This window comes from Eleutherodactylus coqui, chromosome 4 (assembly GCF_035609145.1).
Source record: "Eleutherodactylus coqui strain aEleCoq1 chromosome 4, aEleCoq1.hap1, whole genome shotgun sequence".
In the NCBI taxonomy this organism is placed as follows: domain Eukaryota; kingdom Metazoa; phylum Chordata; class Amphibia; order Anura; family Eleutherodactylidae; genus Eleutherodactylus; species Eleutherodactylus coqui.
The window spans coordinates 219,503,497-219,521,279 of NC_089840.1; the positions used below are offsets into that span (position 1 = coordinate 219,503,497).

The 17,783-nt window shown below is 41.4% G+C and overlaps 1 protein-coding gene across 1 annotated transcript in view; it reads left to right on the forward strand.

Moving 5' to 3' along the window:
* Window positions 1-10,578: 10,578 nt before the first annotated feature.
* The window catches only part of PRKG1 (protein kinase cGMP-dependent 1), a 1,174,681-nt gene continuing 1,167,476 nt past the window's right edge, over window positions 10,579-17,783 (forward strand). The window contains exon 1 of the mRNA XM_066600777.1: window positions 10,579-10,976. Coding sequence (XP_066456874.1) covers window positions 10,705-10,976 — 272 coding nt within the window. The 5' untranslated portion in view covers window positions 10,579-10,704. The remainder of the gene's footprint in view (window positions 10,977-17,783) is intronic.

Here is a 17,783-nt window from a genome sequence, read left to right on the forward strand (position 1 = left end):
GTGTGTTGGGGATTTGTATCCCGTCCGCGGTCAGTACATGTGAGCAGGTCTTGCAACTCCCTATATTACAGGGATAAGTTCCTTTTTGTGTGTCAGAGGGTAATGCACTCCTGATTATAAAGTTCCTCAAGTTAGGAGGTTGCCTGTAACACAGAAGGGGAGGGTCTGGGAATATGATTTTCAGACGTTCATCCTTGTGTAGGGTATAATGGAGTTTCTTTGCGGTTTTCCTTAGTACCTCTAGTTGCGAATTGTAGGTCACTACTAGAGGCACACGATTGTTTCTTTCCTTCTCCTTGTATTGGAGTAGTTGATTCCTGGGTATCCTGGTGGCTCTGGTGATTTGGTCATCCATTGAGGTGCGATGGTAGCACTGATTTAAAAATGTCCTTTTAAGATGGTACAAATGCTCCTATTCCAATTTCTTCTGTCTGTTGGGTTGGAGCAGATCCAGTTTTATCTGATGGCCTGGCTGTAGACGATGGACTTTTTGATGTGTTTAGGATGGAAACTGTCCCATCTGAGGTATGTAGGCCGATCAATCGGTTTTCGGTATAGGGATGTCTGTATTGAGTTGTTTGAAATCTTTATGGTGGTGTCCAAAAAGTTGAATTTTACCTTTGTCTATGTCCCTTTGGGGGTTCTGTTTCATCCTGCCAGACTCGGGCTGCTCCTGATCCGTGTTTGGGTACAGGTCTGCTGTGAGTCGAAGTCTCTGGAGTTTCTTTTCCTTGTTCTGTATAAGGCAGCATCGTAGTTTTGTGTAAACGTGTTGCATTTCCAGGTTCACGTCCTCTGTAAGTGTATTCCTTAAGGTTTGTATCTCCCAAGGGCCTTATTCTTGTTGCTGTAGAAAACGTGGATAAGGTGATTCAGCAGTCTCTCAGAAGTCCTGTAGCAAAGACGTTGTGCATAACGAGTATTGTAAGTGTGCAGAGTTGGATTCTTCAGGCAAAGTCCTTTGGGAATTAGATGTTCCTTCTTGCATCTGGTTAGAAAGAAAATGTCGCTGTCCAGTTGTGCCAACTATCTATCTCATATCTATCTGCCTGTCTGTCTGTCTGTCTATCTATCCATTCCAGAGTTCTAGAATAATCATTTTCAAGACTATTTCATTTTCAACACTGCAACATTTACAAAATGATGTTCATATTAACATTCAGTTTTTGATGCCTTTTCTGCTTCCTTCTGTTGCCCCATTACCACACCTGAGTGTTTTTTTTAAATTTAATTTATAGTACCTATAAAACTAAACTTACTAGAACACAAATCACTGTAGAAATTAAGCCATCGTGACGTAGTAGGAGATTGTACTGTAGCTCAGCAGCTTGCAGAATTGTTTCCAGGAAAGACTATACTTTAAACGCTATGAACAACTTTAACCCATTCCCGCTGCAGGGCGTAAGTTTGCGTCCTGGGAGCGGGGTACTTCCCGCAACAGGGCGTAAACTTACGTCCTGGGGATAGCACGAGATCACATATGATCCCACGCTATCTCGTAGCAGGAGCCAGCTGTCAGTCACAGCCGGCGTCCCGCTGCAACAGCGGGGGGGCATCGGAGATGCGCCCCCCGCTGTTAACCCCTTCCCTGCCGCGATCTAAGTAGATCGCAGCAGGGAAAGAGTTCACAGAGGGAGCGCGCTCCCTCTGTCTCTTCGGCCAGCTCTTGTGATGTTATCGCGAGAGCCCGGCCTGTCGCCATGGCAACAGGATGCCAGACCCTGGCGCCCTGTGTTGCCAGTGCCTGAGATCGCTGTATAAACGATAAGGCATGGCAGGGCAGTAGCCCTGCCATACCTTATCACAGCAATCATCAGGGCAGTGCTGTAAGTGCCCCAGAGGGACACAAATGTTGTAAAAAAAAAAAGATTAAAAAATGAATTTTAAAAAAATGTTAAAAAAACCCTTTTTTATGCTTTTTCTCAGATTAAAAAAGGTATTGTCGCGTCCATAACAACACGTACAATAAGTTGCACATGCTTTTGACTGTGCATGGAAAAAAAGTGTAAAAAAAAAAGCAAAAAAACTGAGGCAAAATGCTAATTTTTAGCATTTTGCCTCACTAAAAACGCAATAAAAGTGATCAAAAAAGCCATATGTACCCCAAAATGGTACCAATAAAAACTACAGCTCGTCTCTCAAAAAATAAGCCCTCATAGAGCTCCGTACATCAAAAAATAAAAAAGGTACAGGACTTTGAATGCAGCGATTTAGAAAAAAAAAAAGATTTCCAAAAAAAGGGTTTTTATTGCAGAAAATTGGAAAACCTAAAAAAAAATATAAGAATTTTGGTATCGTTGTAACCGTACCGACCCGCAGAAAAAATGGATTGTCTTATTTATACCGCATGATTAACGCTGTAAAAAAAATCTATGGCAGAATTGATGCGTTTTCTCTCCCTGCTATCATAAAACAAATAATAAAAGTTTTACAATATAGTCTATGTACCCAAAAATGACGCCGATAAAAACTACAGTTCGCCACGCAAAAAACAAGCCCTTATACAGACGCGTCGACGGAAAAATATTTTTTTCTTAAATTTTTTTTCTTAAATGCATGTATTTTGGACTGACAATCATTTTGTAATAGGGCTTAATTAAAAGTTTTACACTGTTAGTTTTCTGCAGTTTCTACATATCACGATATATAGACACTGCAGTCTAGGACTCAGTTTTTGGACAGAGTGGAATTTATGAGTCCCATAATAACCACAAGTTGTCCAAACTATCAGGCAGCATATCTCCGCAACTAGCTTCAAATAGCTTGGATATACTGTAATCCTATCTATCTATCTATCTATCTTATGTCTTTCTATCTATCTCATATCTATCTCCTATCTATCTGTCTATCTATCTCATATCTATCTATTTATCTGCTTGTCTATCTGTCTCTCTCATATCTATCTATCTATCTATCTATCTATCTATCTATCTATCTATCTGTCTGTCTGTCTGTCTGTCTGTCTATCTCATATCTATCTATCTTATATCTATCTATCTATCTATCTATCTCATATCTATCTATCTATCTATCTTATATCTATCTGTCTCATATCTATCTATCTATCTTTTTTTGCTTTTGCAAACTTGAAATGAGCATTGAAACTACTTGGCCTTGGTTTTCCCATAGTAATCCCATTTTGCCCAGTATATTATTTTTAATGAGAATTCATGAGAATTAATGTTAGAGGGAGCTGGAGCAATATGCAATTCTTTAGAAGATCTTCAGGAATATTTTGCAACTTCTTGGATAAACAGGCCATATGAGCTTTAGAGTAAATCTGACAAACTGGGCTGTCCTCAGAAGATTCGCTGCTGCTCCAAGCCTCTATATTGGTGGTTTCACACATAGGCTTTTATAGCTTTTTTCATGCAGTTGTTGAACCAAATCCAGAATTAGATTGAAGAAATATGGGATATATAAAGGAAGGATTTATACTTCTTTTTCCTGCTGTATCCACTTCTGGATTTGGCTTTCTGGCTCAAAATATTGCATCAAAAACTGGCTTTTTCCAAAAAGAACCCGTGTGAAACCACCTTTGCCCTTTCCGTATTGCACCTGTTTTGTATAAGAGTCATTGTTCCCAAGCAGGGGCGTACACATAACTCATGGGGCCCCATAGCAAAATTCAAAATGGGCCTCACCCCATGGGTCCCGCTCAGTACCTCCTGAAGCTCCTTTATTCCCTGATGCACCGGCCATCAGTAAAAATGTGATTATACCCTCACACTGTCATGCTGATGCCGGCCGGAAGTGCTCAGGGCACCATCCAATGCCTCCTCCAGTCTCCTGCACACTGTATACTGACAGCAGGAAGTGGAGAAGTGGGATGGTGTTCTGAGTACTCTAGCCAACATCAGTATGTCATCATATTTTTACTGTCGCCCAGTGGTTCGGGGGTTAAAGAGTCTGCAAATGGCGCGAGAGACGGGGCGATTCAGTCTTGAGCCCTCATGCCTCACGAGCCCCATAGCTGTTCCTTGGTCTGCCTCTACTGGCAGCACGCTACTGTTTCCGAGGAATCAGAAACTGTGTAGGAGCCAAATATGTTGAGTCTTTCCCAGGAAGGCAAGTGCTTCTACTCTAAACAAAAGAGCTGCCTGGGATAGAGCATAACTAAAACTAGATTCATGCTGTGTGCAGTAGTACTTCCCTTCTTCTATGGCTAGGATCCATTCTGAATTTTGGTGAGAAATGGAAGTGCAGGTCTACTGAATGTACGGGCGGGACAGCTTCATAGAACCTCAATCCAGAAATCCTTCTGTGATATCTCAGAAATTATTCCTCACTGCCCGGCCTAATGAACTACTGTATATACAAACCAGATCATAATGACAAGGGTTTTCTATGACAGGTCCACCTTCAGATACACTGTGTGTACTACACTGACTTGTTCAATCAAATCTGAAATAATATTGTACATTAAACGTTAATTGCATAAAACTTATAAACATAATTTAAGCTTCAAATATTGATGTGTTCTTGTGAAGAAATGTCACATCCATAAACTAATATTAAAGGGGTTTTCCCACTAACTATATTTCTCACCTATCCACAAGATAAGGATGCTAGGAAATTGCTGAGCACATCGATCTCCCTCACTCCTGTAGAAGTGAATGGAGCGGTGGTCACTCATGTGCACTGACACTCCGTTCACAAAGAGGATGTGGGGTGTACTGTCCTTGTGAATGCTGGGGGTCCCAGTTGTCAAGAACTCGAGTGATCACACATTTCTCATCTATCATGTGTGGATACATGATACATTTCTTTAGTGGGATAATCCCTTTTGTAATAAACAAAGGTATACTCACCAGCTTAATCCATCATCTCTCCCAATTTTTGAACAATGAAAAGAAGGATGATGCCCCTTAGTCACCCCCTCGCAGTAATAGTGCCACTTAGTGACCCTTGCACAGTAATAGTACCCCTCACAGTAATAAAACCCTTCAGTAACTCTCTCACAGTAATAGTGCCCCTTAGTGATCCTTTACCAGTAATAGTACCCCTCAGAAATCCTCCCACAGTAATAGTGCCCATTAGTGACCCCCTCACAGTAATAATACTGTTCAGTAACTCCCTCACCGTAATAGTGCCCCTTAGTGACTCTTGCACGGTAATAGTACCCCTCAGTGACTCCCTCACGGTAATAGTGCCCCTTAGTGACCCCCTCACAGTAATAGTGCCCCTTAGTGACCCCCCTCACGGTAATAGTGGCCCTTAGTGACCCCCCTCACGGTAATAGTGCCCTTTAGTGACCCCCTCACAGTAACAGTGCCCGTCAGTGACCCCCTCACAGTAATAGTGCCCGTCAGCGACCCCCTCACAGTAATAGTGCCCCTCAGGGACCCACGCACAGTAATAGTGCCCTTTAGGGACCCCCTCACAGAAATAGTGCCCCTTAGTGTCACAATCAAAAGCTATTATAAATAAATTATATTCAGCCTGATGGCTCCCCATTCCCTAAAATGAAAATCACTTACTACTAAAAGCATTTAGGCTATGTTCCCATCTGCGTCTTCATTTGAGGCTTCCTGCATAGATCCATCCAAAAAATCCCAGGTGAAACTCAGCAGAATGCTGCACTATTTCATTTGGGAACGGAGGTCTACTCGTGCTGGTTGGTTCTCTCATAGGATTGAATTTTTCACTAGAGGGATTCCATATTCCTGCTTCTTGAATGAAGAAGGGGATGGAAAACCTCGAATGCAGATGTGAACAGAGCCTTAACTGTTGGGGTGTGCACACACACTGTACACTTGTTGCAGAAGTTTATGCGAGAACATGAAAAAATATCCAGCTCTACAGATGATGGGCGAAAATACTTTACTAGAGACCATTAAAATCCAAGAGCTTGTTGTCCTTATGGCCAACTGCCAAGAAATAAGAACGTGCTGCACGTCTGCAATGCTTTTGTATTGTGATGTTAGCTCTTGGATTTCAATAAAGTATTTTATCTACTATCCAGCGTGCTGGATATACCGTATTCCTCTTGTACTTGTCGTTCCCTGGTTATACAGGATCCATGCTTGGGATTGGTTGGGTGTGAGCACAGGTGACGAGCTGGTTGTGTTCATGTGATTATTCTGCACATTCAAATGCATGATAAGTCTTTTCAGACACCCAAATTTCAGCAGCAAATCCCACCCGCCCCCTTATTCCCGATAATTTACAGCTCTGGTTGGGTCCCACCTTGTTGTAAAGGTCAATAGTTTTTTTTCTTCCCATGATAAAAATAAGTTGAGTGTAAATTCACTCTTGCTGAGCTACACTGCTATGAGGTAAATGCATAAAAAGTAATTCCCTAATATAAAAATCTAGTTTTGGAACGACTCCCTTTACTATCCTGACTTTTGCAATATAGGAGAGAAGCCACAGAATATATAAGGCTGGTTTCACATCTGCATTGAGGATCCCCGCTTCCTGCTGCTTTGGGGTGCAGGAAAGAGGAATCCCCGCGGCCGAACGTCTCCGTCTCTGGATGTAACCTAGCAGCACTGGACGCACCTCAGTGACTATAATGGGGTCCGTCCACTTTTCGCCCAGCTGCCTGGCTTTAGGTCAGAAGAAAAAGCACAGTACTTTGAGCCGGATCTGTGATGGAACCTCTGGCTGGAGATTGCGATGCAGATGTGAAACCGGCCTTAGCGTTACTTAAATAATGGCCATTTTTGGATTGAGAATATAGTCCTAGCTCAGTAGTAACTTTAGTTTACTCCACCATGTGGGTCAGAGGTCACAGGTCCCCAACCTTTTGTAGATGGTGAGCCACCTTCATAAACCGTACAACAGGTGGTGTTGCATCATACTGAATGTTAAAGGGGTTGTACCAAGATTATAAACTATAACCACAGCATAGGGGATAACTTGCAGATTGGTGGGGGTCTCACCGCTAAGACACCTACTGATCTCAACAATGGGTTCCATTCTCTGCGTATTGCATGCGCAAATACGCCTGTGTGAAGGATCCCTAATGGTCACCAGCAGTGCGAGTAATACTATGATATCATTGGTACTTTTTCACGTAGATATCACCGTTTACTCGTTAGATCGTCCGTTCCGTTTAAACACAAAGATAAATTGTTTTTTGTTTTTTTTAAACAGGATCGTCAGTCATTCCGTCCGCTGTAGCAGTGAATGAGAAAGACTGAGCAATTGGAGTTTAAACCGAACAATTTGTGAACAAGCCAACAATGATTTTCATGTCTGCATGAAATAAACGATGGACTTCTTCAGACGACTGTATATGCTGGAGCTTTTTGCGTACTTGAAGTGTCCTCGTGCCATGCGCAGAGAATAGATCCCACTGATGTCAATGGGTTTGTTGTCATTAACAGTTTTTGGGTGTGCATACCCCTTGCTCTATCCTTCTGTGTATTGCACAGCGAAGGCCCCCATAGAGGTCTATGGGAGATGCACAAATGCGCTATAAACTGCGCAATTCCATGAAAAACAGAACATATCTGGACCTTATTAGGCTAAATAGCCTTCTAAATCAGTGTGTGTGTGTTTTGCATGTATGTACAGGCCCTACGTGCGTAAAAAGTTACAGTAATATGTTACCAATACGCATGTAAATTATTGCTGAAGCACACGCAATTGCACATATGGTTGTCTGAAAACGCCCTATGCTAGTGATTTATCATTCCATTCTTGGCCGTGTTTACACTGAAGGATTATTGCACAATAGTATCTAACAGTTAAAAACCTCCAGGGAGCTACAAGTAGGGGGCCGGAGAGCCAGAAGCAGCTCGTAGCCACTGCCACTAATTTAGATAATCTATGTATCAGGGCCTGCACTGATGCACACAGTTTATTTGCATGCGTATATGAGCATTTTACGGTTCTATTGTCTGCATTTTGTGCACGCGCAAAAACGCACACAAATACGTCCGTGTGAAGCCGCCCTAATTTAGATAATCTACATAGTATTACCATTAGTGAGGCGTCACACAAGTATGTTTGTGCACAGGTTTGCACTTGCAAAATCTGCACACACTAAACACAGAGAATAGAACCCACTGATTTTAATAGGTTCATTCTCATAAGCGCATTTTGCATGTGCGCAAAAAATAAGCTCCTGCTCTATTTTCCTGCGTTTTGCGCAGCGAATCTGCCATAGACATCTATGGCTGGGGAGATATTACTCAAGAGGAAGGGTGTACCACTGTACAAAACATATGATAAGTAGGCATCTGGACCTTATTAGGCTCAAATAGCCATTACATTCCATGGACAGGGTGCGTCACACATGCATGTGAACTTGTCCGGGGCAAGAAATATGTGCAGACATGCACGCAACAAGCTGATTATGGTGTTCTTCAAACCTCCTTCATGCGTATATAAACATATTTGCACAAATTTACGTATGACACCTCCCTTAAGGCTTAAACAAGTGGGCTTGATTTTGTTCTGTTATGCGGCCGTGATTTTCACTGCCGCGTGACTAGATGTAACGAATAGAGATGAGCGAACGTACTCGGTAAAGCATTACTCGTCCGAGTAATGTGCTTTATCCGAGTATCTCCCCGCTCGTCCTGAAAGATTACTCGGACGAGTAGTGCTTTACCGAGTACGTTCGCTCATCTCCAGTAACGAAGCCATTGATTGCAATGGTTTCGTTCCCACTGTCAGGATTTTCGGACCTTAATACTACGCGGGACCTAACTTCCCACTTTTTTTTTTTTTCAAACTCGCACGGAGCTTGAAAGGTTAAAAAAAACAAACTTTTATCTTGTTCATGTGCAACTATGGTCCGGAGCAGCGAGCGTAGGCGCGCATACGCCATGTGAGGAAGCCATCAAACGTAGGTACGTTACTTTACTTCATACACATATGCCCACACAGCGTAATTATGGCAGAGCAGCCAAAGTTCACATTCACATGTGGCAGGTTGTATATGTTGAGTGCAGAAAGTAAGCTTCACATGCACATGAACTATAGATGCCTTCACACCGGACGGAATATTCCACAGCGTCCTGCGGAATATTCTATCATGCATGAAAGTGCCCTAAGGAATATGCCTTATGTCAGAAAACACTGCCTACAACTGCGTTCCCTGCACCACGTGGACATCACATTTTGCAGACTGTATCACATATTAGAATAGTATACAAGCTCTTTTACTTTGCCCAAATGTCTATTAAGCTATAAACTGACAGGGCTAGCTGGGATTCAGAGCTCCACGCCTTCCAGCCAGCCACCAGCATAATAAACTATGCAGCTCATGGACATGCCTGGGAAGATCTTAGATCTCCAACCAACCAAATTTGGTTTGCATGCAAACCCTAAGTACAGCCAAACCTCAAGGGGAATGAAATACAAACATTTCCTTGATGCTTGTCTTGGCATTAAATTATTTGAACACAAGATGTCACTCTCTTCGTGAGAATCTGACGTCCGCAGGAAGATATTTTTATCATTTTGGTATATATAGCTGGAAAAGAAAACAGTTACAAAGTTTTGAGAGTCGCTACACAAAATATTACACGAGTCATTTACATGCACCATTGACTTTTATAGGAAGAGTGAGAAATATATAAACTGCGCATGGGATGAATGGTAGAGTAGTAATGCAGAACTATTATGACCCCTATCGTATACATGAAATCCACAAAATGTAATAATGATGATGTACCGACCACCACACATGTATGTAGTATGCAAGGATAATTTATTAGCAAGTATCAAACATTAACAGACTAGGGTTTATATACATTACTCCAAATCAGACCAGTATCCTGCTTACTGTACATACCACTATATGCTTATATAGAAATATCACTGCTATTGCCTATATAGGGGGATGCACTCACTTTTTGTATATTCATGAAAAGTTTGGAAGTTATAACTACAGTGATAGCAAATAATCATCAAGTAATAGACATCATCCTGCTGTCACTTACCTTGCTGCAAATCAATTACCCTAATCAGCAATACATGCAGTACAGTTAATAAGACACCATACGAGATGTACAGTGGTTTCCTCTGTGTCCATACAGCAGACTTTCTGCTTCCTCTGAAACTTGGGTTTCGTTACCATATTAGAGTTTCCTCTTGTGAGTGTAAATTGTGGGATCTGTGATAAGAACATCAGAGTTTTGCTGCAGCAGGAATCCAGGGATGTAGGCTTCAGCCAGCAGAGGAGAAGCAGCTCCAGCCTAGGTGGGAAGCCCCCCAGCTCCATGCATCCATCTGTGGAGGGTTTCATCTAGAAGAAGTGCTTTCTTGTGATTGCAGAATCCCAGGATCCTGTTACAGGGAGCTGCGTCACCCTTAGATCACATGGTAATTGTTGCTATTTCAGGGATCAGGACTTGAGAGTGCCACAAAGCTCTTTTTTTTGTCTTCTCAGTGGTGGAGTGTGACTATGGTGGGATGTGTAGCTGCCTGTGATCACACATTCAGGAGATCTGTGCTTTCTATGGATTGATCTTACAGGGGGTCTCACAGGGGGGAGGAAGGCAGCTCTAATTGGTTTCTCAATGAAAGATAATCAGCATTTCCCAAAAGGGACACTGGATTAGCACTCATCATCCTGCACTACAGCTTGCACAGACTCCTCACCCTCCTTTTCCATTCCAGTCCATTCAGCAGTGGGTAGAAAGAAAACTTCACCAGCAGCAAGCACCTTCAAGGAAGGCTTCTTCTTTCTTCTTCTTTTTGTGTCCTGGGATTGTGTGACTACTGCTAAGTTTTGCCAACACAATGAGTGACCTAGAAGAGGACTTCGCCAAGATCCTCATGCTGAAGGAGGAGAGAATTAGGGATCTGGAGAATCGTTTGTCAGAAAAAGAGGAGGAAATCCAGGAACTGAAAAGAAAACTGCACAAGTACCAGTCTGTTCTGGCTATGCCCAAAAGTACCCAGATTGGACCAAGGACCACCAGAGCGCAGGGCATCTCAGCAGAACCTCAGAGCTTTAGGTCTTACCATGACCTCACCAGGCAGTCCTTTAAAAAATTCACAAAGTCTGAAAGGTAGGAGGAACTTACTATGTACACACAGCAGGAGTCTCTATAGATCTCATTGCTGTCATTCTAATGTGCTGTTTTATCCTGATGTACAGCAGACACAAGGCTTGCTGCATGGCTTGCAGCAGATGTGAATGGGTTAATGTGTTTGTGCAGGATGTGCATATCACTGTTACTTTATTTCACTTTCTAGCAAATCACTGACAGATCCAAAGGCTTAGAAAATATTATATTAACAATTCTGGCAGATCTCAAGCTCTAAACAGATAAACTCATGTGTGCCAAAGATACTACGACATGAGGTTAAGCACCCCAAGGGGGTATCCAGAAGACTTTTCAGCTGTTTTCTACAACTTCCTGTTATTATGGTCCACCTACTTTCCACTAGGAGACGATTTAGTGACAATGTATCTTCTGTATAAATAAATAAAGCTATATTAGTAAACGTAGAGACAAATGTAACAGATACAAGAGGATACAGGTAAACTTTCTGCATTGTCATAAAGAGCCTGCCATGGATAACTCATTTTCTTTTGCCCTTTTAGGGCATCTTGGACTGACTGAAGAAGTCCCCTGTAAGGGACCTTCATCACCTCAAACTTTTTACTGTCCAGGAAGTTAAGCATTTAGTACTGTGGGTTTCCTCGTGATACTAGCTAACAGCTGATGGGACCTGCAATGAGCTTATTTTTGGGGAGTTTGCATGTCAAACTCAGAAAACACCTTGTACTCAGTGAGATATCCTAATGTCTAAATACACCATCAATATATCCCCAAATTAAAACCGGAATTAAAAAATTCACCTCTGCTATATCCTGCTATAGAACATACGCACATTATATATAATGCATGTATTTGGGGTGTAGTCAAAAGGACTGCTCCATATCAATACTGGTGTCCTATATTGAAATAACAATAGTGTACTTAGGAAGGCATGGATGCACTACACAGTGGTTTAGCGCATGGGCCACTGGGGGCCCTGATAAATGGGTTTCAATTTTGCGCAGTGGTCCCTGGAAGAGAGAGTAAAAGCCAATTGCAAAGTTAAGGCTAGCATATGAGAAGCAGAAATCTGCTGCTAGGACTGAAGTAAGGAAAGTGTACTTGAAGTGGCCTTCTTTGGGCAGATCATCCAGGAAGTCATCCATTGTCACCTGCAAGAGATTCAGGTTGATTTGTCTTGAGAGTCCCTGGAATAAACACAGGTCAAACAATGGCTCCATGTATGTATCGTAGCAGAGGGAGGCCCGCTTCGAGTACACTTTTCTTACTTCGGTTATAACAGTGGTCCCACAGGATTTAGAGGGGTGCGGAAAGCGAATTTCTGCTTCTCACATGCTACTCTTCAACTTCGAAAATGGCTTTTACTCTCTATCTCTTACAGGGGCCACAACACAAAATTGAAATCCATGTTTCAAGGCCCCCAGGGGCCCATGTCCTTTAACATTGGGCCTTCCTATTTGTACATCCATGCCTTCCTAGTTGAGTACATTATTGCTATATCAATATAGGACACCATATTGAGATACAGTGCTGGATCAGTCTTTTTGACTACATCATGTAAATATATATATATATATATACGCATAACATATAGATGTATGTGTATATATATACATATATATATATATATATATATATATATATATATATATATATATATATATACACACATGTGGCTAGATAGATAAATAGCTAGCTGTAGAGAAGTTCTATTGCTTTAAGGAGATGTAAGTGAGCTACAGACAATGGGAAAGTAGCATCGATCTCATCTGTCATTTAAGCCCCCTTTGGAAATTAAATAGAGGAAGTCCAGAGCATTATTGGCTTTTAGAAGCTGTGAGTACATGGCTGAAAATGCATGTTTCAGGATATTTAATATCCCATTAGCCAACCTTCCCCTCCCCTGCCTCTCTCTCCTCTCTTGCATACTCTGCTCATCATCAGATCTTTACATACTTCAAAAGAGTATAGAATGAGAGCCAGCTCTGAGGGACAGAATCACTACATTTTTACATTGCCCTGGCAGTGAGTGTATAGCAGTTCCCATGGTGATGATGGTTTTTATATCAAACTCCCCCCAAAAAATGACCGAGAAGCTGAGTGCTTTGTAGAGATGTCAAGAAGACTAGAATAACTGTTACAGTGGTGCAGCAATGGTTAAAGACACCAGCTGGTGTCTTTTTGTTTCTAGTAATTAAACCCTTGCTTTTTAGAAAAAATAAATAAATTGGGAAAATGTAACATTACACCACTAAAATTGGATTTCCTTTCTTAGTAGTGCTATACAGTAGGTCTTTTTAGTCTAGTTATAAACCGCTGGTACAGGTTCTAAGAACCAATTCTAGAGTCATTCATCCCTTTGGTATTAATTGGCAATTATCACCTCTACTTCAGTCTTTAGTTTGGCCTATTAGTTCAATATCACTATTAGAGATAAGCAAACTTTTGAAAAGTTCGCCTCAGCTGTTTCGCTGAACTTTTGCAAAAAGTTCGGTTTCGTCCGAATTAGTTTAAACTGAATGGGAGGTTCACCAGAACTCCTGAAGCTGGTGTATAACTCTGTCCAACAGGCTCTCACAATGGTATACAGCGCTTTTATGGTTCTTAGTATTGTACACCAGGGTTCAGGACTAGTGTTGAGCGTACCAAAGCAGTAGAACCCTGTTTCAGGTGCGACTTTGCTAAAAGATTGGTTTGGGCTCATGCCGAACTGAACTGTTGGCAAAGTTCAGCCTCAAATAGGATTCTACTGGATCAGTACACTCAATACTATAAACTATAATTAAAGTAGTTAAATATTTTGATGTAAACTTGATAGAAAAAAGATGAGTACATGAAGTGCCTTAACATACTAGTTATTATAGTCAAGTCCCTGAGATCTGATATTAAGAATAGAGATGAGCGAGTATACTCGCTAAGGACAATTGCTCGATCGAGCATTGTCCTTAGCGAGTATCTCCCCGCTCGGCAGAGAAGGTTCGGTTGCCGGCGTGGGTGACAGGTGAGTTGCAGCAGTCAGCAGGGGTGAGCGGGGGGGGGGGGGGGGGGGGGGGGAGAGAGGGAGAGAGAGATCTCCCCTCCGTTCCTCCCCGCTCTCCGCCGCAGCTCCCCGCCCGCCGCCGGCGGCCGAATCTTTGCTCCCGAGTGGGCAGGTACTCGCTAAGGGCAATGCTCATCTCTAATTAAGAACCACAGTTGCAGATAAGGTTCGCTATAAGAGCACAGTATATACGTAGATCTATGTATACATTGTATTCCCCTACAGACCGTGTAGACAGTCAATGTCCAAGGGATCAGCCAATTTTAAACTATATTACAAAGTTATAAAGCACCTACCCCTACAGTCTTTTATTTCAGCCATTTTTATTTTAAACTGTGGTTCGCCTCTATTGATGTATTTCTCAAGAGGCAAATTGAAAACCATATTGGCCCCCATGTAAGTGAAATTAAACTGTTTCTGTAGCTATTCGGAGGCCCTTGGTCATCATACTTCTCTTCTCTATTTGACATTCATTGACATGGCACCAAATCTAGAAAAAAAGTTGATTGATGGCATAATAACATCTGAATAACCAAAGTGAGTGTTAAGAGTTAAGACTCTAAATCACAAACATTTACAGCTAATGACAGGCCTTCCATCATTTCTCCGGTGCTATATGTTCAGTTTTTACTAGCTCGACCCTTTCTCTCTCTCTCTTATTCCCATGCTGATAGTCATCATGGTGTAGCTTTTTCACAGGCTTTAAAAAAAACAGAAAAAAAGTCCTAAAATACAGCTTAACCCCTGATCACATTTCCGTAAGGAGAAAACTCTGTATTCAAACAGACATTTAAAATATAGCAGGAATGCGGACATGCGCTAAAATAGTGCACAGTTGTTGGTTTTTAAGTAGTGGCAATGACAAAGGCCAATGGTTCGGGATTGGAGTAAGAAGTCTAATATAGATGCATCCTGTCTTAAATAGTAAAGATGTGGTCGCATAAAGGTCATGGACAGAATTATATTGAGGCCGATGTACCCTTGAGGTGATTGTCACTGTATCGGATTATTTTAAGTGTGACAACTTGGTATTCTGGTCCGTAGAGATCCGCTCTCACACAAGCTTATTTTGTCCTGCATAAAGTGACTCTATTTATTCTACCCGATGACATGTGCAATGCAAAAAAACCCCCGGGGTAATTTTGGTTTTCGGCTGGCAGTGATGTAATGTATCTAAATTGTGTCTGTCCTGTTCTCTTGACCAAACAACTGTTGTTGCAATCTCAGTATTGCTATGCATTTTTTTGGAACCAGATTATCTTCTTCTCTAAGCATGGGTTTGTGTAGGAGTCTTCTGCATCGTCACACAGCTATTGGTCTGTTGATCCAGGTGAGACAACCTGTAGCTTTTTTAGAACTAAGTTGCGTTCTTATTTTATTTGCAATCTGATTTCTATTGAATAGTTTGCCTAATAAGTTCACCAATTTCTTTTGTATTACCACTATGTATTGGGTGAATTGTTGATGTGGGTGGCTGCATGTATGCGTACATATAGGTAAAAGCAAAAACCTGTCTTGACCCTCTTTTCTTAAAGGGGTTGTCCCATGAATACAAACCCTGTTCATAAACTCTTATCAGGGCATATTGACATCATAGAGAGGAGTTTTCCTCTATGAGCAAGAACAGGGAGCTTCTAATAAAAAAGCAGCTCTTGGCTTGTTCGTATTACACGATTTCCCATTCATTCGAATGGCCCCCTTGGAATTCGGCATTTTTCTGCAGATGATAAAGGAGAAATGTATTGCAGACTCCAGGGAATTTAGAAGCTAGATATATTAACCGGACATACACATAAGGGGAAACTCAATTTCAGTAGGACTGGACGACTATCTTATGTGCATGGGTCCTCTCGCCTCTCCCCGATAGATGATGTCAGGGCAAGCAAGGATGGGGCATGTTGAATTTCACATACCCAACCCTTTTGTTCTCACTAGAGATTGCCAGACATAGTCAGGTGGTCAGAGGCTGAAGCTGGCCATATACATTAGATATATATTAGTTGATGATTGAACATCCGTTGAATAAACGACTGTCTAGTGTACGATCATTACGTCATTGCAGCTATACACATTTTTTTCCTATTGGCTTCTATAGTCATTCAAACTGGTTATACATGTTTAAAGAGAATGACGGGTAAGTGATGAAGGATCTTTCAGGGAATGTTCTTTCATTAGTATTATAAAGATCTATTCTCTGACTATTAAAGCTGACTATATTAGTGTGCCATCAGCTGGCTAAGATGATTGCCCACTGTTAAATTTCACCTGAAAAGCGAAGGTAATTGGACACCTGAGCAAAAATCAAAAGTTGTATTTATTTACATATGTTAATGCTTATTGGGGCTCCTTTGGCCTTAATGGCTCTCGTCTTGGCATATGTTCTGCTAATGTCTGATACACATCAACTAGTATTTCCCTCCATTCATCCTGCAAATGTTGAGTTCTCTCAAAGAAAATGTGTTTGACTAATTATATCTAGGAGTGCCATAATTGGAAAATTCAGTAATGGAAGAACATTTTATGGAGTGACAAGTCACACTACTCCATCTTCAAATCAGATGGAGGTACCTGGTTGTGGAGGAGCCTGGGGAATGCTTTTTGTCTGTGTTGTGCAAATAGTAAGGTATGACAGAGGTTCCATTAAGGTCTGGGGATGTTTTTTTGTGGCATGGTCTTTATTTGTTGGTTGTAGTGGCAAGAACCATGAATACAAAGGTGTACCTTGACATTCTAGTCAATAATGTAGCAATACTCTGGGATTGGTTAGTAATACTTTTCACAAGACAACGCGCCTTGTCACAAATCCAACGCTGTTTTATGTTGGTTTGAGAATATGGATGTCCACGATTGTACTGGCCTTCACAAAGTCCTGACCTGAACCCTACTGAATATCTTTATGATGAATTGGAATGTCAGGTCAAGAAATATGAACAGCACCCATCTTCTTTGAGAGAACTCTCCTGGCATTTGCAGGATGAATGGAGGGAAATACCAGCTGAAGTATATCAGACATTGGCAGAAATTAACCAACGTAGAGTATCCGTGTAAAAACACAGGCAGACAGACTCAGCTAGGCCAAGCATGTATGTATATGGCGAGAGTCAGAAAGGAATAGGTGTTGGCTGTATGCTCTTTTGATTAAAGAAATATAAGCACCATCACTTTTAAAAATATGTTTTTATTTCAGACAGGCTGCAAGCAACGTAGACCGATTGGATAAAGTATTTGTAAAATGCTAGTTGCTTCATTTAGGACTTCAGTTTGAAATTCCAGTCTAATCTCTGACAGGTCTTATCAAGCTGACCATAGACTAGATGGCCAATAGGCTAGCCTTCTATACTCCTGGCAGATATCACTCTAGACATTTACGACCACCCATAGGTCAACATTACATAACATTAAAGGCAGCAGCAGATTGTGTTACACACCACAGATTATGGACAATTGCCCCAAAAATTCATGCAAAATCCAGATCTGCATCTTGACTAAGAAAAATTTATCTTTTAGAAATTGGTCATATGGCCAACTAATGGTCGATAACAGGAGAATATTTATTTCAAATCACTGGCCAACCTTAAACACCAAAGTAATGTAGCTCATAAAACCAATAACATGTCTTCATACCCACTATACACCTAGACGTCGCCACACGCATATAAATATAATAGAGTCTGATGCCTGTAATTTACAACAAAATGACAGAAACTAGAAAGAACTTGTGATTTTATTTAACTTTTGGTGATTAATTAACATTATTTCCTTATGTACCA